At 41.4% G+C, this 22,257-nt stretch overlaps 1 protein-coding gene across 1 annotated transcript in view; it reads left to right on the forward strand.

Annotated features, from left to right (window-relative positions):
- The window catches only part of prkx (protein kinase X-linked), a 71,779-nt gene that overhangs the window by 6,411 nt on the left and 43,111 nt on the right, over nucleotides 1–22,257 (forward strand). The window contains exons 2-3 of the mRNA XM_078402042.1: nucleotides 14,341–14,509; nucleotides 15,848–16,111. Coding sequence (XP_078258168.1) covers nucleotides 14,341–14,509; nucleotides 15,848–16,111 — 433 coding nt within the window. The remainder of the gene's footprint in view (nucleotides 1–14,340; nucleotides 14,510–15,847; nucleotides 16,112–22,257) is intronic.

Consider the following 22,257-nt stretch of genomic DNA (forward strand, 5'->3'; position numbering starts at 1 on the left):
CAAGCAAATAATTTCACTGTGCCTTGTCACATGTGACAAAGCATTCCGTTCCAAGTCCTGTGGATATTGTATGGTTTTTAAATCTTTTATTCTCTGGAGTTTAGAAGAACACAGATCTGGTGTGCTTGATATGAAAAATTGCATTAATGAAACCATGTAATGAAATTTTGCTGAACAAGTCCTCTGGCAATTTTATCCCTCCTTTGATAAGGGGAAGCTTATTGCAGACAATTCCAGGTGTGGTCTCAAGGCCCTACTCGATTTGGGTGCACTAAAATGGTTGACCATGCGTTTTTCAACGTTGCATTCCATTCTCACAATCCCATCTAGATTACATCTCCAGCAAGCTTGAATATATGTCATTTGGTCTCCTGACAAACTTGATGCAGATGGTGAATAGTCGGGCTAAAGCAACAATCCCTTTCATACCCTGCTAATCACAGCCTGAACAGGATCTGTTCATTCCCACTCTTTGAAACAAACTGCAACCAATTTTCAATGCCTATCAGCCTATTACCTACAATTCCATGTGCTTTAAACTATTGATTAACCTTCTTTGTATGTCCTTGTTTAAAGTCTTCTGAAAATTAAATTATAGTACAAACCTTTTATCAACACCCATTAAAAAAACATCAGCAGAGCACTCAAATCCGATTTTCTTTTCATAAATCCATGTTAGCTTTCTCAAATACTTTGAGGTATTCTACCGTTATATCTTCAGGATTCCAACATTTTTCCAGCCCGCTACTGTTAGGCTGACAGGTCGTTGTTTTAAAAAAATCCTTATTAAATAGTTGAGTCATATTTGCTATCCTCTAATCCGCAAAAACCTTCAAACATCTATAATCTGGAAGAATTAATCATTGCTTCTGTCATCATCTCTTTCAAGTTTCTGGGAAATAGATCACGTTTTTGGATTTTCACCTCGCCACCTTTTGTTCTATTTGACTAATTTCCTTCAGTTCCTTATTCTCACAGGCTGTTGATCTGTTGGGGTGCACAAAAGTGCTTTAGCTCACATTTTTTCTACATTGTATTCTGTACAATCTCATCTAGTTTATATCGCCAACAAAACTTGGGTATGTCACTTGGTCCCCTCCTGACAAATTGTTGATATAGATGGCGAGTAGCTGGGCTACTCCAGCATTTTGTGAATATCTACGGTCAGAGTGGGATGGGAGGGAAATTTAAAATTACAGGTGACATTTCAATCTGGGTAAAGTAATGGAGATGCATTACAATCTGTGTTCCAGGATGGTGAGAAGGGAGGAAGTAAAATTCTCTTAACAACTCTCATCCTCATAGTACTTCCCTGTGTAGAAGTGATAGATGCACTACCTGCCCTCTTTTACCTCTTTCTTATCAACTTTGTTCTGGATCCTATCACAGACATTCTCTTGTTCTCTCTATCTACCCCTTATCTACAACTTAAAACTTATTCTCCCTGCAAAAGAAAATGAGAGCAGGTCAGGCAGCGTCTGTGAAAGGAAATGGACATTCAAAGTTTATGATCAACACCATCAACATTGAAAGAGTAGAGGAGAAGGAGCTGGTATGGAGAGGGGGGGAGAGGCCTATTTTTGTTGCTGAACAGGAAATTCTGCTACACATTACAGTTTACAGTGCTCTCCATAATGTTTGGGGCAAAGACCCATCACTTATTTATTTGCCTCTGTACTCCACAATTTAAGATTTGTAATAGAAAAAAATAACATGTGGTTAAAGTGCAGATTGTCTGATTTTATTAAAGGCCACTTTTATACACTTTGGTTTCAGCATTTAGAAATTGCAGCTATGTTTATACATAGTCCCCCCTCCCCATTTTAGGGCACAATAATGTTTGGGACACATGGGTTCACAGGTGTTTGTAATTGCTCGGGTATGTTTAAATGCCTCCTTAATGCAGGTAAAAGATAGCTCTCAGCACCTAGTCTTTCCTCCAGTCTTTCCATCACATTTGGAAACTTTTATTGCTGTTTATCAATATGAGGACCAAAGTTGTGCCAATGAAAGTCAAAGCAGCCTTTATGAGACTGAGAAACAAGAATAAAACTGTTAGAGCCATCAGCCAAACCTTAGGCTTACCAAAATCAACTGTTTGGAACAACATTAAGAAGAAAGAGAGCACTGGTGAGCTTACTAATCGCAAAGTGACTGGCAGGCCAAAGAAGACCACTACAGTTGATGACAGAAGAATTCTCTACAATAAAGGGAAATCCTCAAACACCTATCCGACAGATCACAAACACTTGTCAGGAGTCAGTGTGACCAATGTCCGCAAAAGACTTCATGAACAGAAATACAGAGGCTACTCTGCAAGATGCAAACCAGTGGTTAGCCGCAAAAATAGGATGGCCCGGTTACAGTTTGCCAAGAAATACTTAAAAGAGCAACCACAGTTCTGGAAAAAGGTCTTGTGGACAGATGAGATGAATATTAACTTGTATCAGAGTGATGGCAAGAGCAAAGTGTGGAGAAGAGAAGGAACTGCCCAAGATCCAAAGCATACCACCTCATCTGTGAAACACGGTGGTGGGGGTGTTATGGCCTGGGCATGTATGGCTGCTGAAGGTACTGGCTCACTTATCGTCATTGATGATACAACTGCTGATGGTAGTTGCATAATGAATTTTGAAGTGTATAGATACATCCTGTCTGCTCAAGTTCAAACAAATGCCTCAAAATTCATTGGCTGGCGGTTCATTCTACAGCAAGATAATGATCCCAAACATACTGCTAAAGCAACAAAGGAGTTTTCAAAGGTAAAAAAGGTAAATTCTTGAGTGGCCAAGTCAATCACCTGATCTGAACCCAATTAACCATGCCTTTTATACGCTGAAGCGAAAACTGAAGGGGACTAGCCCCCCAAACAAGCGTAAGCTAATGATGGTTGCAATACAGGCCTGGCAGGGCATCACCAGAGAAGACACCCAGCAACTGGTGATGCCTATGAATCGCAGACTTCAAGCAGTCATTGCATGCAAAGGATATGCAGCAAAATACTAAACATGACTACTTTCATTTACATGACATTGTTGTGTCCCGAACATTATGGTGCCCTGAAATGGGGAACTATGTATAAACACTGCTGTAATTTCTACATGGTGAAACCAAAATGTATAAAAATGGCCTTTATTAAAATCTGACAATGTGCACTTTAACCACATGTAAAAAAAAATCTATTACAAATCTCAAATTGTGGAGTACAGAGGGAAATAAGTAAATGATGGGTCTTTGTCCCAAACATAATGGAGGGCACTGTATCTCTGGGTAGAACACTAATGGAAGCTGAAGTAGGAAAAGCAATCAACTTCATTCTGGTCCTTTGCCCATTCCATCAATGGTGGGAACAGTTTGTCTCAGCCTAGTTCTTTAAAATGTGCTAAATACCTTTATCGGTTCACGTTCAATCTTCGGTGTTCGCAGGACAATATCAGCTTTTAAATTACAGAATAGCTAAAATTCTTTATTCCTTGAATCATTCCAGTAAATCTTTTATGTACCATTTTAAGGCCTTCACATCTTTCTATTTATGTCTGAAGCAGTGTTTTACATAAGCACATTGTGACTATCTTGTTCTTGCACTAATTGACCGTTTAATATGGCTGTGGATCTTGATTATTTAAATGTAAACTGCCAGCTGCTTACTTGCTTTGCAGTACGATACATTCATGTTGGCAGAAACATCTTTCCAACTCTGACCTAAGTTACTGCTTTCCATCTTTCCGCCTTAAAATAAATATTTTTAACGAAAATGTGGCTCAAGTCGTTGCATCACAAAATGCAAAGTTATTGTCTTAGTTTTTCACTTTCTTTACCTGCTTGTTTCTGACTGAATATATTGTTCACCTCTACAGGTGTTCTGTGCCATTTCTTTTGGAAACAGTAACCTTTTCACGTGGAATGAATTGAGGCTGTCTGATAAAACATCATAATTTTTTTAAGTAGTGAGTAAATGACTGAGCCTGCCCCTCTAGACTTTGCTGCCACCTGAGCTGTCTGGTGCTGGCACCTGATGTTATCTGTAGAAGAATGAATTTACTGACAGTCTCATTTGCCCATTTTATTGGTTCTTTGTATTTTATTCATTTTGTTCAGAGTGGAATTTCGGCAGCATAATATTGGAGTTACTTCTCCCTCTGACCACTCCAGCTTCATCTCACCCATTCTATTTTGCTCACAAATGGAGTGAGTGGCAAGCTGTCTGAAGGACTGGGAGATCTGTTTGTTTAGTTACCAATGTTCAGTGAGGTTTTAAGTTCCATTTTTGTCTATTCTTGGTATCAGAGTCATGCAACAATCTGTTTTGCAGTGCTTAGTACTTAATTTAGTGAAGGTTTTCTTGTATTAGTTTTTTTTCACTTTTCTTGAAGTTATTAACTGGACACAGTTCCAAGTTTAAACTCCTGTCCCTCTGCTCTGGGCAATGCCATTATGTGTGAATCTGAGGAGAACGTCAACACAGAATGCCATCGTTGAGGCATTTTATTTCATGCACCACTTTTCAGCACTAATCCCATATCTCATAATTTTGATAACATCCTAGAATGTTTGGATATGTTTTAAATCTACTCAATGCCTGAACATCCTCTTAAGATTTCCAAATATTTTCTCTCATCCAGATAGAGATTCTACCTCTTCTGTCCCGATTGGCTACTGTCATCTCCCCTTTTAACTCTTGCGTTGAGATACTCCAACCAGGCAAAACAGTTCAGTCTGAAGAAGGGTCTCGACCCAAAATGTCACCCATTCCTTCTCTCCAGAGATCCTGCCTATCCCGCTGAGTTACTCCTGCATTTTGTGTCTACCAGGCAAAACATCTAATCTGTCAAATCCCACAAGACTTTAATTCCATGAGATCGCCTCGCATTCTAAATTATGAATAGTATAGGCTTTTTCTGCTTAATTAATCCACATGACAAACTCAATATTCCAGGAACCAATCTAGCAAAGTTTTGTTGCATTTTCTCTTTGTTAGGTACAGGGAACAAGAATTATTTGTTATATTTCAGATGTGTTTTCATAGAGCTCTATGAAATTGGAGGGGGATGTGTCAACACTTAGGAATAAATTTGTGTTACTGAGTTTCTTCTTGTGACACTTTAAAAAAAACGAAATGCAAGGTTGAGTACAGAACATTTAGTGAGAGTAAGGTTAAACCCCCTGAGTGGACGTTTAAATAGTCTCTTTTACAAGCAACATCCTAATGAATGCAAATATAAAATCCTTTGGAGAAATCTGCTCTTTATTTAAACAAAATATGTTGAAATTATGAACCTTTGTGTTCAATTTAAAGTTGATTTATTGCACCCTTTTTGCAGGCATGGGAAGCACGCAGAAAGCCATTTTGAAGTGTTAGTATTGGAATAGAGGAAAATGCCGCAACCAACGCTGAGGATCTGCAGAAGTTATGAAGTCAACAGTTGCTGCAAACCCTAGGCCATGGCTCATTTAAAACAGGGGCTGTGCTGTTTCCAATGATTGGCATGGGATAAATGTCAAAAATAAAAGTTTAAATGTAAGAAGTGAGTGTGAGAGAAGATTTTTATCCAATGCGTTCTTGGGTGTCTGTTGACTTGGAGCTGGTGGTTGAGAGTTCAGGTCAATATGGTTAAATAAAGCACTGGCTGAGAGAAATGTGAACTAGTAGTGTGATAGGAACCAGTGTGAAAATATGTGTTAGCACTTCTTCTGATGGAGATTATTGCAAAATCACAGATTGGTTACAGCACAGAAGTAGGGCATATGCTCACCCCCTAATCTTCCATGTTCTTTCCTTTCAAATACTTTAATCAAATCTGCCCTACAGCTAGCTCATCACAGTGCATTTCCAGACCTTAGCTACTCTCCAGATGATAGGTTTTCCCTCATCATTTTTGGTTCCTTTGCATATTATTGTCATTCTGTTTCCCCTAGTTTGTGATCCTTCCAATAGGAATAGTTGCTCTCTATCTAAAGCCTTTATGGTTTGTGATTTAAATACCTCTATCAGATTTCCTAAATAAATCATCTGTTACACAAAGAGCATCCCCAGCTTATGCAGTGTATCCACCAGAGTTGTTTCTCCTATCATTTCAGTAAATGCTTTGCACCCTCCTTTGGGCTCACATCTTTGCTGTAGCACAGTGACATTAATTGACACCATACTCCATTTATAACCAAACCCATGTCTTAGAAAGGTTTGGCACGACTTTCATGGTATTCTATATGTTTTTTTTTAGTCCAGCTTAGTTTTTTGTCACATGTACCGAGGTACAGTGAAAAGCTTTTGTTGCATGCTATATATTCAGCCTGGAAAGACAATACATGATTACATTCGAGCCATTTACATTGTATAGATACATGATAAGCGAATAACGTTTAGTACAAGATAAAGTCAGCAAAGTCTGAACAAGGGATTCTGCAATGCTGCTTTAACAACTTTCACAGCCAGTCTTGCAGGCTTCAGTTCATTGTGTATGTATCTTGCCTCTTCCAAAATCTAACTCTTTTGGATCTCTCGGCTTTCATTTGCCCATATCTGCTAATTACAACATCTGCTTTATCTCTCTTGAAGTGTATCTTCCTTGCAGTTCCTAATGTCTCCCAAGTTTTGCCATCTGCAAATTTGGGAAACATGCCTTGTAACCAAATCATTAATACTAGCAGTAGTCCCAGTACTGACTTCGGGGAAATTCCAACATATACTTCCCTGCAAAGAAACAGCTTTTCACAAGATTTCTTCCATCATTTGGCAAATTTACTCTCCACACTGCTACAGGTCTGTTTTATTAGTCGCTGTGACAGGGTGGCACAGTTGTTTCCTTACAGCGCCAGAGACCCGGGTTCAATCCTGACTATGAGTGCTGTCTGTACGGAGTTTGTATGCTCTCCCTGTGATCGTGTGGATATTATCCTGGTGCTCCAATTTCCTCCCACGTTCCAAAGACGTGACGTGCAAGTTTGTAGGATTATTGGCTTCTGTAAAATTATGCCCAGTGTGAGGATAGAACCAGTGTATAGGTGATCATGGTCGGCGCTGACCTGGTGGGCTGAAGGGCCTGTTTCCAAGCTGTATCTCCAACTAAACTATAAACTAAACTAAGACTGTAATGTGACACATTATCAAATGTCTTTTGGAAAACCATGCATAAAGTGAACTGCAAATCTTTCTCTGCAGTCTCATCAAAGAATTGTTAAGTTAATTAGATGCTGGCTGTTGTTTACGGATCCATACTTGCTTACTTTCCTCAATTCAATTTGTTGGCATCACAGTAGACAGTGGTGAAGAAGGCATTTGGCATGCTGGCCTTCAGTCGGGGCATTGAGTACAGGAGTTCAGACGATATGTTGCAGTTGTACAAGACATATCCAAGGCAGGCTGGAAATGTATTTCTTTGAAAGAAGGAGACTGCGGGGTGACCTTGTAAAGGTGTGTAGATTGGGTGACAGGTTTAGAGGGATGCAGGCCTAATGTAGACAAATGGGGCTAATTTAGATGGGCATCTTGATTGACCTGGACGGGTTGGGCTGCAGGATAGTGTTAATATGTCAATAGTCAATAGTCATTTATTTGTCACATACACATAAATGTGTAGTGAAATTAAACATTACCCGCAGTTGAAACACTAAGACCAATAAGAATAATCAATAAAAATGCAACAACACATACAATCATACACTAACACCAAACAAAAAGAAACATCCATCACAGTGAGTCTCCTCCAGTCCCTTCTCACTGTGATGGAAGGCCAAAATGTCTTTTCTCTTCCCTGCCGTCTTCTCCCGAGGTCAGGCTGTTGAACTTGCCACGTCGGGGCGGTCGGGGCTCCCGACATTGGAGCGCCGCACCGGACGGTGAAAGGTCCACGGCCTATTCCAGGCCTCCGGAGACGAGTCGCAGCCGCTCCTGCAGCATCCGCAGGCAGCCAGCGCCGCAGGTGGTGAGTCCGGGCCGTGGGCTCTGCGAACCAGAGCCCCAGGTGGTCCCAGGTGCATGGCCGGTGGTAGGCCGCAGCGGGAACGGAGACACGACACAGAAACAAAGGTCGCGTCTCCGTTCGGGAGAGATTTTTTTTTACATTTCCCGTTCCCTCCCACCCCCTTCCCCCCCACATAACATACAAACACTACACCATATTAAAACTACAATTCATACAAAAACAACAAAAAACACAAAAGACAGACGGACTGCAGGCAAGCCGCAGCTGCGACGGCAGCGCTGGCTCCTCCATTGTTAAGGTAATATGCGGGGATCGCTGGTCGGTGGGGACCTGGTGGGCCTAAGGGCCTGCTTCTGCGCTGTGTCTCTAAACTAAACTAAAAGACGTTGGTCAGATTGCACTTGAAATATTTTTTACAATTTTGATTACCCTGCTATAGAAAAGATGTCATTAAGTTGGAAAAAGTGCAAAAGAAGATTTGCAAGAATGTTTCCAGGGCTCGATGTCCTGAGTTATTGTGAGAGGTTGGGCAGGCTGGAAATTTATTCCTTGAGAGTAGGAGACTGCGGGGTGACCCTGTGAAGGTGTGTAGATAAGGTGAAAAGTTTGGAGGGATGCAGGTCTAATGTAGACAAATGGAGCTAACTTAGATGGGCATCTTGATTGGCCTGGACAGGTTGGGCTGAGGGTCTGTTATTCTGACTCTGACTGTTAATTCTGCCCCTAACCAGTATTTGTAGAATTTTCTCCATCACTAAGGTTTGGCTCTGCTAATTTTATTCCAGGCTTCTGCATTTTCCTCCCTCTTCCTTTTGTCGAAAGCCTCATGCTTTAATACTGGAATTCATCTGTTGGGACAAATGGGTAATGCATAATTTCATGGTTTATCCTTTTATTAATTCCCATTTTGTTGGTTAAATGTTAATCATATGCTATTTTGTAAATTGTCATTTACCAAGAGACATTAAGAAGTTGACAGTTTTATTTGGTAATTAGGATTACCTTGAATTATCCTGCTTGTTAGCTTTGCCAACCCCTTTACCTATCAATTTCCAGAAATCTGGGGCTTAGGTTTTGCAATCATGTTTGTTTTGAAGCTAGTGTAAAATGTTTAATTTTCCATAAATAGATAATGTGATAAATGTGCTGATCTTTTAAAGTTCAATAGTTCCTTTATTTATCACCTGTACCAAGGTACAGTGAAATTATTTTTTTACATACAGATCTGAAGATTATTACCATACATAAGTAAAATAAGTACATAATATATAGAAACAACCCACTGAGTGTATATGCAGGAATCGCCAGGATTTGATGCCATTTCACAGTCCCAACATCAGCTGGCCATAGAGGCACGTTCCAACTGCAGGCTCCATCCAGTCATCCCAAGAACTGCCATCCCTCTCCTTACCCGGCCATCTTCAACCTTCATGTCCCAGGGGCACCGACTTTGAGGGCACAGAAGGAAAGACCCCTGGTTCTTCTTACTGGCCTTTTGTCCAGCTTCCTCTGCTGTCACCGACTCCATGTCCTCACCGGTTCCTAGTCTTTGTGGGCAAGCGGGGATCGGGCTTGGTGGCTTCCCTCCCCCAGTTCCGCGACAGCATGTTAGGCCTGCTGTCGGGTTATGGCTGTGGCTCGCCAGGTTCTGCCGTTGGTTTTGTTATAATGTTGGTTTTAAGGATAAATGTTGGCCAAAACACCAAGAACAATGCAGTATCATGAGATCTTTTGCAACCATATGAGAAAGTTGATGGAGCCTCGATACATCTACAAACTAAAGGCAGCACATGCAACATTTCAGCACTTCCTTAGCACTTTGTCAATGTAATTGTTTTTGTGTGCAAATATCTGGAGTGGATGAAGGTCCTATTAAATTTGTTTAGATGTAATTGCACTCGTAGAAAATAACCTAGTTGATCATGGAGATTGCTCTTGTACTAAATTATGGATTGTATTTGTGGTTAAGATTTTATATTCCAGTTTCATGTTAGATGACTGTATAGTACAGGCATTAGACCATATATGTATGAATTGGTTCTTTATAAATATGTATGTTTCATATATTGCAGTTTAAACTGAAATTGCTTGTTAAAATCTTTGGAATCGTACTTAATAAATTATTTTTCTCCCATTTAAATTGGGAATGTTCTGCCTTTTACAAGTGGGACTTTCAACAAAAATAAATAATTTGCAATATTGCCCCTGTAACATTAGAAGACTGGGATCTCCTATCCAGATGGGAATGATTTTCTACCCCCTTTTTTCAGACATTGGGAAAAATTATTTGTAATCAACCTTTGGAGAGTTTTAATGCTTTTGAATATCTGAATATTCAAAAACATTTACAAAAAATCAAAATAATATGCCAAATATTTTCTAAGCACCAAGTATTTTTTAAATAATTAAAAGCATTGAAGCAAAATTCAAATCACAATTTACTTAGCTAGGCTCCTTTCGGATGCTTCCCACCATTCAAATGAATGCACCTGCTGTTTTTCCTCTCAGTCTAACTGGGGCATGTTAAGTTGGCAGATTCCCCAACGTGGCATCTGGAGAATTGCTGCAGGTTTCATGGGATGCTGCTGAATCCTGTGAAGATCCCAGTAACAGAGCACAGATGGGAAATTACTGACTAAAGATCCCCGACAAGTTCCAGACTTCAGCTTTCATGTTCGAATCCCAAACTTGGTAATACTTACACTGATAGGTATTTTAGCATGGAACTGCTGACATTTTCAGCAAATTTCAGGCCATCACCCTAGCATCAGTCATACTCAATAACATTATTAAATGCAATTGAAACCAAATGTGGTATTTGCATGTGTTTGCATTCAGCAAATGAAAAATAAGCTGTCAGCTAAATCATCCTTTTTCCTTCTTTCCTCTCGTGATTGTTTATCGCAGGTAACTTCCTTCCATGCCTTTTCTGTGCATCCTGAGGTGATTGATGAGACCCCTGGGTCTGCAGACCCTTCTGCCAGTTGGATGAGGTATCTTGTGGAATGTGCCTGTAGGCAGTTTGTGGGGTTATTTTCTGGATATGCTGGGCTTTCATGTGCTCTCAAGTAACAAACGTGATGTGATAGATACAAAATGCTGGAGTAACTCAGCGGGTCAGGCAGCATCTCTGGCGAGAAGGAATGGGTGACATTGCAGTTCAAGACCCTTCTGGTTAATGCCGTCCCAAATGCCTCCTGTCAACTTTGAATAGTCATGCCTCTATTGTCAGAGAGATGGTCGCATGCAAACACGCGGAACTGTTTGTGCCAGGGTAGCTTGCAGGGAGTTCTCTAATGTGCATGCATTTCTCCCAAGCCCCCACAGTCAACATGCTCCTTTCCCCTCATCTCCCATCCCCGAATATCCCTTTTTTATTCTACCCTCTGTCTCCACCTCATCCCCTTTCACCCATATCCTTCTCTCTGGTCTGAAACATTATCTGTCCATTCCTTCCGCAGATACTACCTGACTTGCTGAGGTCCCCCTTCAACTTGTATTTTGCTCAAGATTCCGTTATCTGCAGTTTCCTGTGTCTTTAACATAAGACAATTTGAGTGAACAAGATTTTAAAACAGGTGAAAATTGCTGAGGAACTCAGCAGTTCGGGTAACCTCTATGGAAAGAGAAAAGGTTCATGTTTCAGGTGTTTACACCTATCCTTCCACTGCATGTTATGAACCATGGTTTTTCAGTTGAGACAACATGCTGGGAACTTCTGCTAAAAGTTTGATAGTATTCAGCGACTTGTCAAATCTTCTCAAACCTCTGAGGAAGTGGAGGTGTTGGTGAGCATTCATTATAATTGCATTAAAGGAAGCATCATCAGAGATATGCATGGTCAATGCCATCCTGCCAATAAAGACGGGCGTATGGTCACTTTGCTGACTTCAGGATGAGAAAGCCATCAGCTCCTTGAATAGACACAAAGCTAGAGTAACTCAGCGAGTCAGGCAGCATCTCTGGAGAAAAGGAATAGGTGACCTTTTGGGTCGATACACTTCTTCAGACCGAGAGCAAAATCAGTCTGAAGAAGGGTCTTGATCCGAAACGTCCGCTATTCCTTTTCTCCAGAGATGCTGCCTGACCTGCTGAGTTCCTCCAGATTTTTGTGTCTATCTTTGGTATATGAGGTGCTGTTCCTCCAATTTGCGCTGGGCCTTCTGCAGTTCCTTTGGGCACAATCAGCTTCTTGGTTTTGCCAACGTAAAAAGCAAGATTGTTGTATCAGCACCACTCGGCCAGATTATTAATCTCCCTTCTGTACTCTGACTCATTGTTATCCATTATTTGTGGACCGGACCGGATCAGAGCAGCTATAGGTCTGGGGATGAAGCTGTTCCGAGGTCTGGAGGTGTGGGCGTAGAAGGCCTTGTAACGTCTTCCGGGTGGTAGAGGTTCGAACAGACTATTGCAAGGGTGTGAGGAGTCTTTATGAATGCTGGTGGCTTTCCTGAGGCATCGTGTATTGTAGATGCCCTCCAAGGCTGGAAGCTGCATCCCGATAATCTTCTGAGCTCTGACTATCCGGTGAAGAGCTCTCCTCTCCGCCTCCATGCAGCTGAGATACCACACAGATGTCATGCGTTAGGATGCTCTCTGTGGTGCAGCGGTAGAAGGTCGTCAGCAGCTGTTGGGGCAGATCAGTCTTTTTCAGTGTTCTTAGGAAAAACAGTCATTGCTGTGCCTTCTTGACCAACGCAGCAGTGTTAGTGGACCATGTGAGGTCCTCCGAAATGTATGCCCAGAAACCTGAAGCTGGACACTCTCTCCACACTGTCCCCGTTGATAAAGATCGGGGTGTATTCCCCATTATGTGACCTCCTGAAGTTGATGATCAGCTCCTTGGTTTTAGAGGTGTTTAGGGACAGGTTGTTATCTGAGCACCAGTCCTCCAGGTTCTGCACCTCCGCTCTGTAGTGTGTTTCATCACCGTTGGTGATCAGCCCGATCACCGTTGTGTTGTCTGCAAACTTAACAATGGTGTTGGTGGCGAATGCAGGAACTCAGTCCTATGTGAAGAGGAGGTAGAGCATGGGGCTCAATACACAGCCCTGTGGTGTGCCGGTACTCTAGTGGAGGACAGGTGCGGGCTCAGTCTCACTGCCTGCGGTCGCTCCGTCAGGAAATTCAGGATCCAGTCGCATAACAACGAGCTGAGGCCTAGCTCGTGGAGTTTGGTGTTGAGCTTGGTGGGGATGACCATGTTGAAGGCAGAACTATAGTTTATGAATAGCATCCTCACGTACGTGCCCTGTCTCTCCAGGTGAGTCAGGACAGTGTGAAGAGCTAGCGAGATGGCGTCCTCTGTGGATCTGTTTGCCCTGTATGCAAATTGATGCGAGTCCAGTGAGGCAGGGATGCTGGATTTGATGTGTGAGAGGACTAGCCTTTCAAAGCACTTTAAAGACGTACAGGTATGTAGGTTAATTGACTGGGTAAATGTAAAAATTGTCCCTAGTGGGTGTAGGATAGTGTTAATGTACGGGGATCGCTGGGTGGCACGGACTTGGTGGGCCGAAAAGGCCTGTTTCCGGCTGTATGTATATGATATGATATGATTATTGGTGTTAGGGCAACCGGACGGTAGACGTTCAGGTTGGTGATTTTTGTTTTTTTCGGCACCGGCACTGTGGTAGCTGACTTCAGGCACTTGGGGACCTTTGCCAAAGATAAAGACAGGTTAAAGGTCCTGGTGAACACCTCAGCCAGCTGTTCAGCACAGTAGTATAAGAAAATAACTGCAGATGCTGGTACAAATCGAAGGTATTTATTCACAAAATGCTGGAGTAACTCAGCGGGTCAGGCAGCATCTCGGGAGAGAAGGAATCGAGACCCTTCTTCAGACTGATTCAGCACAGCACAGTCCCTAAGTACCCTTCCTTGAACTCCGTCCGGGCCTGCAGCCGTGCATGGATTGACCCTTCGCAGAGCACGCTGTACATCCTGTGTGCTCAATGTTAAGACCTGTCCCTCCGCCATGGCCGGGGTTATTCCACTACTGGTGGTGTTGCCAGTTTCAAAATGGGCAAAGAAGGAGTTCTATAACGGCAATCAACATTTAATGGCATAGCTGATGGAACGTATGTCATTGTAGTCCTCAACAGCATTGTGCCTGGTGTGGCTTTCCAAAACTTTTAATGTATGGCACAAGTACTGTCGAGTTAATCTAGCACTGAAAAGCCTCGGTAATTGTGTTAAAGAATACAATTAGTTGTACTTTGTGCGTTTGAAAGGTTATGCAAGGCTTCTGAGTGCCAGGAACGTTATCCAGCTTGAAGTAACTGGAGCTAAATTAATTACATCTTATTGCTGACTTGAAAATTGTAGATTTAAACAAAAAATCTGGGAAGTTCAGTTAATGTAATCTGTGTGAATTTCTTATTGGAGGACTGACCATTCTTATGTTTTTTGTTAGGTACTGGTACCTTTGGACGGGTTCTGTTAGTCAAAGACAAAAAGACGAAAGAATATCGTGCTTTGAAAGTGATGAGCATTCCTGATGTAATTCGCCTTAAGCAGGAGCAGCATGTACACAACGAGAAAAGCATATTAACAGAAATCCATCATCCATTTCTTATAAAACTGTAAGTAAGCTTCATAATTTTGTCCATCTAAACATTGTACTTCAACATACGTATTTAAGGGAGGTTGTTATTAAAACTCTATTTTTCTCTTCTGTTTTATCGATGTGGACCGCTGGATATAAATAAAACTTTAAATTGAATTGTTAACTTCCTGAACAGGTTTAAGGTGAAGGGGAAACAATTTAATAGGAATCTGAGGGGTAACACGTTCACCCAAAAGTGGTTACAGTACATGGAACAGCGGATACTGTTGAGACGTTATCCACTGTTCCAGGTGTCAACTTCTCTACATTGGCAAGACCAAGGGCAGGCTCGGCGATCATTTCGCTGAACACCTCCGCTCAGTCCGTCTTAACCAACCTGATTTTCCAGTGGCTCATCACTTTAACACCCCTCCCATTTTCAATCTGGCCTTTCTGTCCTGGGCCTCCTCCATTGCCAGAGTAAGCCCCAGCGCAAATTGAAGGAACAGCATCTCATATTTTGCTTGGGCAGTTTACACCCCAGCGGTATCAACATTGACTTCTGTAACTTCAGATAGTCCCTGCTTTCCCTCTCTATCTCCTCCTCCTTCCCAGTTCTCCCACCAGTCTTCCTGTCTCCTACAACATCCTATCTTTGTTCCTCCCTGACATCAGTCTGAAGAAGAGTCTCGAACCGAAACGTCACCCCTTCCTGCTCTCCAGAGATGCTGCCTGACCCGCTGAGTTACTCCAGCATTTTGTGTCTGCCACTTGTGGGCAAGTTGGGCCAAAGGGCCTGTTTCCATGCTTTTTATCTCTTATGACTCTAGAAGAACATTTCAATATCTGATCGGAACGAATCTACTGTACTTATAAATGCTGAATTTCAATTATAAAACTTTATTATGAAAGTATTGATTAATAGCAGTTCACATACTGTCTCACGTATAGACGCTTCAGCTACTAAACACATGCCTTTAGTACATTGAACATGCAAGTCTGATTCTTATCAAACTTTGCAGCACAAGTGAGTTTTATTTAAAATCTGTTGACTTCCGTATTATGATAATGAGGTTTAATTTCAACCCAATGGATGTCTAGCTTTTGCGTGGTTCTGCAACTGCACACTTGAGTCTTTGTATTGGGTATCGAGATAGATATATTGTAGCTGGTTAGCTCCTGTCCTTTGGATAAGAGACGGATGTTATTATTATTTGAATTTTGTTCAAGGCCACTGATTTGATGAAATTAAAGATTTTGTTCTTCGGAGTTTCATTTTTTCATTTGATATATTTTTTCAGTGACAAATCATTGCATTTGCCCAATACGCAAAACTCATCCCAATCTAACCTTTTGACTTTGTTTTTAATTGCAGGTACTGGACACATCATGATGAATGCTTTTTATATATGTTAATGGAATATGTGCCTGGAGGTGAACTGTTTTCTTACTTGCGTAACTTGGGACGTTTCAACAATAGTACTGGACTTTTTTACTCTGCAGAGATTGTGTGTGCAATGGAGTATCTACATGCCAAAGATATTGTTTACAGAGATTTAAAACCAGAAAATATTTTACTGGACAGAGATGGTCATATAAAACTTACAGATTTTGGATTTGCGAAGAAACTTGTTGACCGGTAAGTCCATTGCCTGGCTAATTGATTTTCAAGACCTTGGTATTTACTTAGTGTTCAGAAATATTATGTTATTTTGTACAATAAAGCAAGTTTTTTTCTTACTGGAGGAGTAAGTTCTCATATTTAAAGATGTTTTAATTTTGCGGAAAGAGTACAAAGAAGATTTATGAGGATATTGCCAGAACAAGAGGGTCTGAGCTTTTAGCAGAGGTTGAGTAGGCTGGGACTCCTTGAGCACAGAAGGATGACGGATGATCTTATAGAGGTGTATAAAATCATGAGAGGAATAGTTCGGGTAGATGCACTGAATCTCTTGCCCAGAGTAGGTGAATCGAGGACCGTAGGTTTAAGGTGAAGGAGAAAAGATTTAATAGGAATCTGAGGGGTAACGTTTTCACACAAAGGGTGGGAGGTGTATGGAACAAGCTGCCAGAGGAGGTAGTTGAGGCAGGGATTATCTCAGCATTTAAGAAGCAGTTGGACAAGCACATGGATAGGACAGGTTTGGAGGGATATGGACCAAATGAAGGCAGGTAGGACTAGAGTAGCTGGGACATGTTGGCCATTGAAGGGCCTGTTTCTACACGGTATCACTCTATGACTCTTAAGTAATTGCAATACCAATTGATGGCTACGTCGAAATAATGGAAATATCCGTGATTTGTGTTGTATGGGTTTATGAATGATGAATTTTGGATGCTAAAAGTTTACATTCAATTTAATTAAAAACTAAAACTTAATAATATATCTTTTTACTGTTGTTACTTGAAGGGCAAATATAAAAGTTTGAATTACTTGTCTGACATTCTTCCATTTATTCATTAGCTCTCATTTAACACATCAACATTTATCAACCCCTTGTGTTTTAAAATTAAAAACTCTGGTTTGTGAGTAAATTTTCTACTGCCCTACTGCTGAATTTAACAGGCTTGGATAAATTAAAAGTTTGAGTTCATTGTTCTGTGGCGGAAGGAAAAGGTCTGTTGACTTTACTGTTTGATACAATGACCGCCACTGGAAGGCACAGTGGGTGCTCTTAAACGATAAGATTCAGCTGCTTTGACTGAAACCATTGACACTATTTTTCTATTAATTACAGATTAGTAGATTGGATTTATGGGAGGACAATGATCTGGCTTAATTTTCTGAAGAGTGTGCCGATGAGGAATGTTGGCAAATGGTTAGTGGCAGAGACTGAATTAATTACTGGGATAAAGCAGTGAGAATGTAAATACTTGGCATTTTTGAGAAGTGTAAACATGAATGATTTAAGGGCTTGGAGTGGAGTTCAGAAATGGTAAATCACATTTTCATTCAAAAAATCGATCAATAGGTTCTCTTGACTCTGTATTCTGAATACTCCTTATCAAAGGATTGTGTTCTTGGTTGCTGAGTGGATGTGCAAGACTGGTTTAAAAATTCAAGGATTTGCAAAGAAACACATTTAGCATAAAATTATAGGCAATCCTGATTGTGATTAGCTCCACGGCAAGAGAACGCATCAAATTACAAATAACTTGCGCCTTCAATGGAGCACTTGGCAACAAGGGTGAAAAGCATCTAACACGTGTCGTGTGCATAAGATCTCAGCAGTCAACTTGATGAAGGCAGAGTACTGTCAAGTCAAATTTATTAATTTGTAATTTATCTGTAATTTATTAATTTACAGAGTGAAGGAATCACAGGCTAGGCCAAAGCTATATTTAATTGCCCCAGGATTAAGTGGCATGTGGAGTCATTTTAGAATTCAATTAGCTGTTAACCAGTTTGTGCAAAATTACTGAATTTTGACATGACGGGAACAACAATTAGAAGATACGAGGAATTCGCAGATGCTGGAATTTTGTGCTGGAGTAACTCAGTTGTTCAGGCAGCATCTCTATGCACCCTCTCCTGTCTGTATTCCACATGTTTTTCATCTCTGGCCTTTGGCCAACCAAAACCGCTCTGACATGTATCCACCTATCTCTTGTCAGAATTTGTCCTGCCCCCACCTCTCTTACAGCTTTCCTTCCTCCCCCAATCCTCACAATCAATGTGAGGAAGGGTCCCGAAAAGTTGTCTATCCGTGTTCTCCGGAGATGCTGCCTGACCTGCCGAATTAGTTCAGTTTAATTTATTGCAACGTGTACCAAGATACAGTGAAAAGCTTTTTGCTGTATGCTATCCAGTCAGCAGAAAGACAATACATGATTACAATGGAGCCATTTACAGTGTTAAGATAGATGATGAGGGAATAACGTTTTGTGTAAGGGAAAACCAGCAAAGTCTGAACATGGATAGTCCGAGGGTCACCAATGAGATAGTAGTTCATGACTGCTCTCTGATTGTGGTATGATGATTTACACTGCACCTTTAGCACCGTGTCTTTTTTGTGTATGCATCTCTATGCTATCTGATTATGATGAGTTACGCTCGGACTATCCTTGTTTGGACTTTGCTGGATTTACCTTACACAAAAAGCTATTTCCTTATCATGTATCTGTACACAGTAAATGGCTCGATTGTAATCATCTAATGTCTTTCTGCTGACTGGATAGCATGCAGCAAAAACCTTTTCACTGTACCTTGGTACACGTGACAATAATTAAACTCAACTAATTCAGCAGATCAGGCAGCATCTCCGGAGAACATGGATAGGCAACTTTTCGGGACCCTGCTGGCAAGAATTCTGAGTTATGCCTGCACTGTTCCACCACATGAAAAAGTAAGACAAATGGTAAATTTGACCTGCTTCTAAGAAAATTTGAATACAAGAGTAAAGATGCCTTGCTTTGATTATTGAGGGTGCTGGTAAAACCTCACCTATGGTATTGTGAACAGGTCTAGTCGCTACCAAAGGAAGGATATATTTGTGTTGAGTATAGAGAAGAATCACCAGATTTGATTTGCGAGACAACTGTTTATGTGAGGAAGTTCTAAAAACTAAGTAGATTATTTTAAAATGAGAAGTTATCTCATAGAGAAATACTAAATCCTTACTGATCCTAACATATGCTCCAGTGATGTTCAGCCCCGGTTAGGTGGTGGTTAAAACATCAAAACAGGACAACTATTCACGATTGAGATAAGAATGTTCTTTATCCTGTATTTTCTTGGCAAGGGGCCTGGGGAGACCCAATTACTGATTTGGGAAAGGTTATTAATTCAAAGATTCAAACTGTATTCAAGAGAGAGTTATATATAGCTCTTAGGGTTAATGGAATCAAGGGATATGGGGAGAAAGCAGGAACAGGGTGCTGGTTTTGGATGATCAGTCATGATCATATTGAATGGCGGTGTTGGCTCGAAGGGCTGAATGGCCTACTCCATGTATTTTCAATGTTTCTATATTCATTACCTGATGCACCAAAGGTCATGCTTTGACTTGGTATCAGTCTCCCCTCATCCCAGTCTTGATGTGCTCTCTATTTCTAGTACAGCCAACAATTCTATTGTCAAGCATTTAATTGAAATATCCTAGCTTGCAAATTTAAGCCAACAGTACACATTTTTGTATTTTAATTAAAAGGATGCTTTGCTTCATGTAGCACCTTTACCACTCTCAGGATATTCAAAGCATTTTCCAACATTTTCAATACTTTCTGAAGTGCAGCCACAAACAGAAACATCATAGTTGAGTAATGGTGATATCCTCAGTAGTACACTGGAGTGTCAGGTTAGATTTCTGATCTTAAGTCCCTGGAGTGAGACTTGAATTCACAGCTCTGGTTCAAAGAGATGAGAGTGCTACCAGCAGAGCCATTAAGTGCAATGTACACAGTCTAGTTTTAAGTAAAACCTGATTTGTGGTTGATCAATATTGTAGATGACTCGCTTTTGGTTGTATTTATAAAGTTGTTTTAAGTCCCACATCAGATACAAATATGACATTTTGGTTGACGTCAAAGGTACAGTCCTTTGAATGGAGCATTTAAACTGATCTCTTCTGCTGTCTCAGCTTAATGCAGTGGATCCCATGACACTTTGAAAGGCAGTGATTCAGTCACTATATATTTCTCAGTCAAGATCACTAAAAGGAAGGAACTGCAGATGCTGGTTTAAACCGAATATATGCTGGAGTAACTCAGCGGGATCCCGCCTAGACGCAAGAGGGACAGAGTCCTCGTAGTCCTCACCTTCCATCCCATCAGCTGTCGCATCCAGCACATAATCATCTGATATTTTTGCCACTTCCAACGGGATCTCACCACTAGCCACACCTTCCCACCTCCACTCTTTTCCGCTTTCCGCAGAGACCGTTCCCTCACTGGTTAAATCGTCCTTTCCCACCCAAACCACTCCTTCCCCAGCAAAGGTACTTCCCCCAGCAACTGCAGGAGATGCAACACCTGTCCCTATAAATAATAATAATAATAATGCATTTTATTTATATAGCGCTTTTCATATACTCAAAGACGCTTTACAGAGATTTAGAGAACAAAGGGAAATGAATAAATAGATAAATAAGTAAATAAATAAACGAACAGAGAAAGGAGACAGAAGGTGAGGAGACCTTCAGTGGTTGAAGGCAGTACTGAACAGGTGAGACTTCAGCGATGTTTTGAATGTGGTGAGTGTGGAGGAGTCTCTAACGGTTTGGGGTAGTGAGTTCCATAGGGTGGGAGCAGCGATGGAGAAAGCCCTGTCCCCCCAGGATCTGAGTTTGGTCCGGATGTGGGGGGATAGGAGATTGGCAGCAGCAGAGCGGTGGGTGCAGGTGGGAGTGTGCCTGTGGAGGAGGTCGGTCAGGTAGGATGGGGCCAGGTTATGGAGGGCTTTGTAGGTTATGAGGAGGATTTTGTACTGGATTCTCTGGGGGATGGGGAGCCAGTGGAGTTTATAAAGGACGGGGGTGATATGGTCACGGGTCGGGGTGTGGGTGAGTAGACGGGCTGCGGAGTTTTGAATGTATTGAAGTTTACTGATGATTTTTGAGGGTGCGCCATAGAGGAGGCTGTTGCAGTGGTCCAGACGGGAGGTGATGAAGGCGTGGATGAGGGTTTCTGCAGCTGTGGAGGAGAGGGATGGACGGAGACGGGCAATGTTTTTGAGGTGGAAGAAGGCTGTCTTTGTGATGTGTTTGATGTGTTTGTCGAAGGAGAGGGTTTGATCAAAGATGATTCCAAGATTCCGGATGTGAGGGGAGGTGGATACTGGGAGACCATCAATGTTGAGGATGAAGTTTTGGGTGGATTTGGTGAGCGTGACTCTGTCCAAGGACCCCAACGGTATTTTCAGGTGAGGCAGAGGTTCACTTGTACCTCCTCCAACCTCATCTACTTGTATCCACTGATCCAGGTGTAGACTCCTATATATTGGCGAGACCAAGAACAGGTTTGGCAATCGTTTTGCTGAACACCTTTGCTCAGTCCACCTAAACTTACCTGATCTCCCGATTGCTAAACACTTCAACTGCCTTTCTTATTTCCATACTGACCTTTCTGTCCTGGGCCGCTTCCATTGTCAGAGTGGTATTTGGATAATTGGAGGAACAGCACCTAATTTTGCTTGGGCAGCTTACACCCCAGCAGTATAAACATTGACTTTTCTAACTTCAAGTAACCCTTTGTTTCCCTCTCTCTCTATCCCTCCCCCTTCCCAGTTCTCTGACTAGTCTGTCTCCATTTACATTTTATCTGTTTGCTTTGTTTGCTTTTCCCAGCTAACAATGATCTATTCTACATTTACCTTGACCTCCATCTCCTTTGTCTTGTTTTCACACCTTATCTCTGTATCTCCCTCTACCCTGACTTCAGTCTGATGAAGGGTCTCCATCTGGAATGTCACCCATTCCTTCTCTCCAGGAATGCTGCCCGGTTCCCGCTGAGTTACTCCAGCATTTTGTCTACACTAAAACAGATTATCCAACTACTTATTTTTCTAGCCTTGCTGTGTGAAATTTGGTTACTGTTTTTTTAGATTAGATCTGACAACTTCAGAAGTACTTAATTGGCTGTAAATTGCTTGATGATATTGTGTGATTATAAAATTTGATCCTTTTGTGTGCTATTTTGCATGAATTATGAACCTGTTCTCTACAGCATATGTGTTTTTCACAGTCAGGTATAACAGGTATAACAGAGCTTTATTTGTCGTTCGGTACCGAAGTACCGAACGAAACTACATAGCAGTCATAGAAAAAAAAAAGAACACAAGACACATAA

This window comes from Rhinoraja longicauda, chromosome 7, assembly GCF_053455715.1.
Source record: "Rhinoraja longicauda isolate Sanriku21f chromosome 7, sRhiLon1.1, whole genome shotgun sequence".
Taxonomy (NCBI): domain Eukaryota; kingdom Metazoa; phylum Chordata; class Chondrichthyes; order Rajiformes; family Arhynchobatidae; genus Rhinoraja; species Rhinoraja longicauda.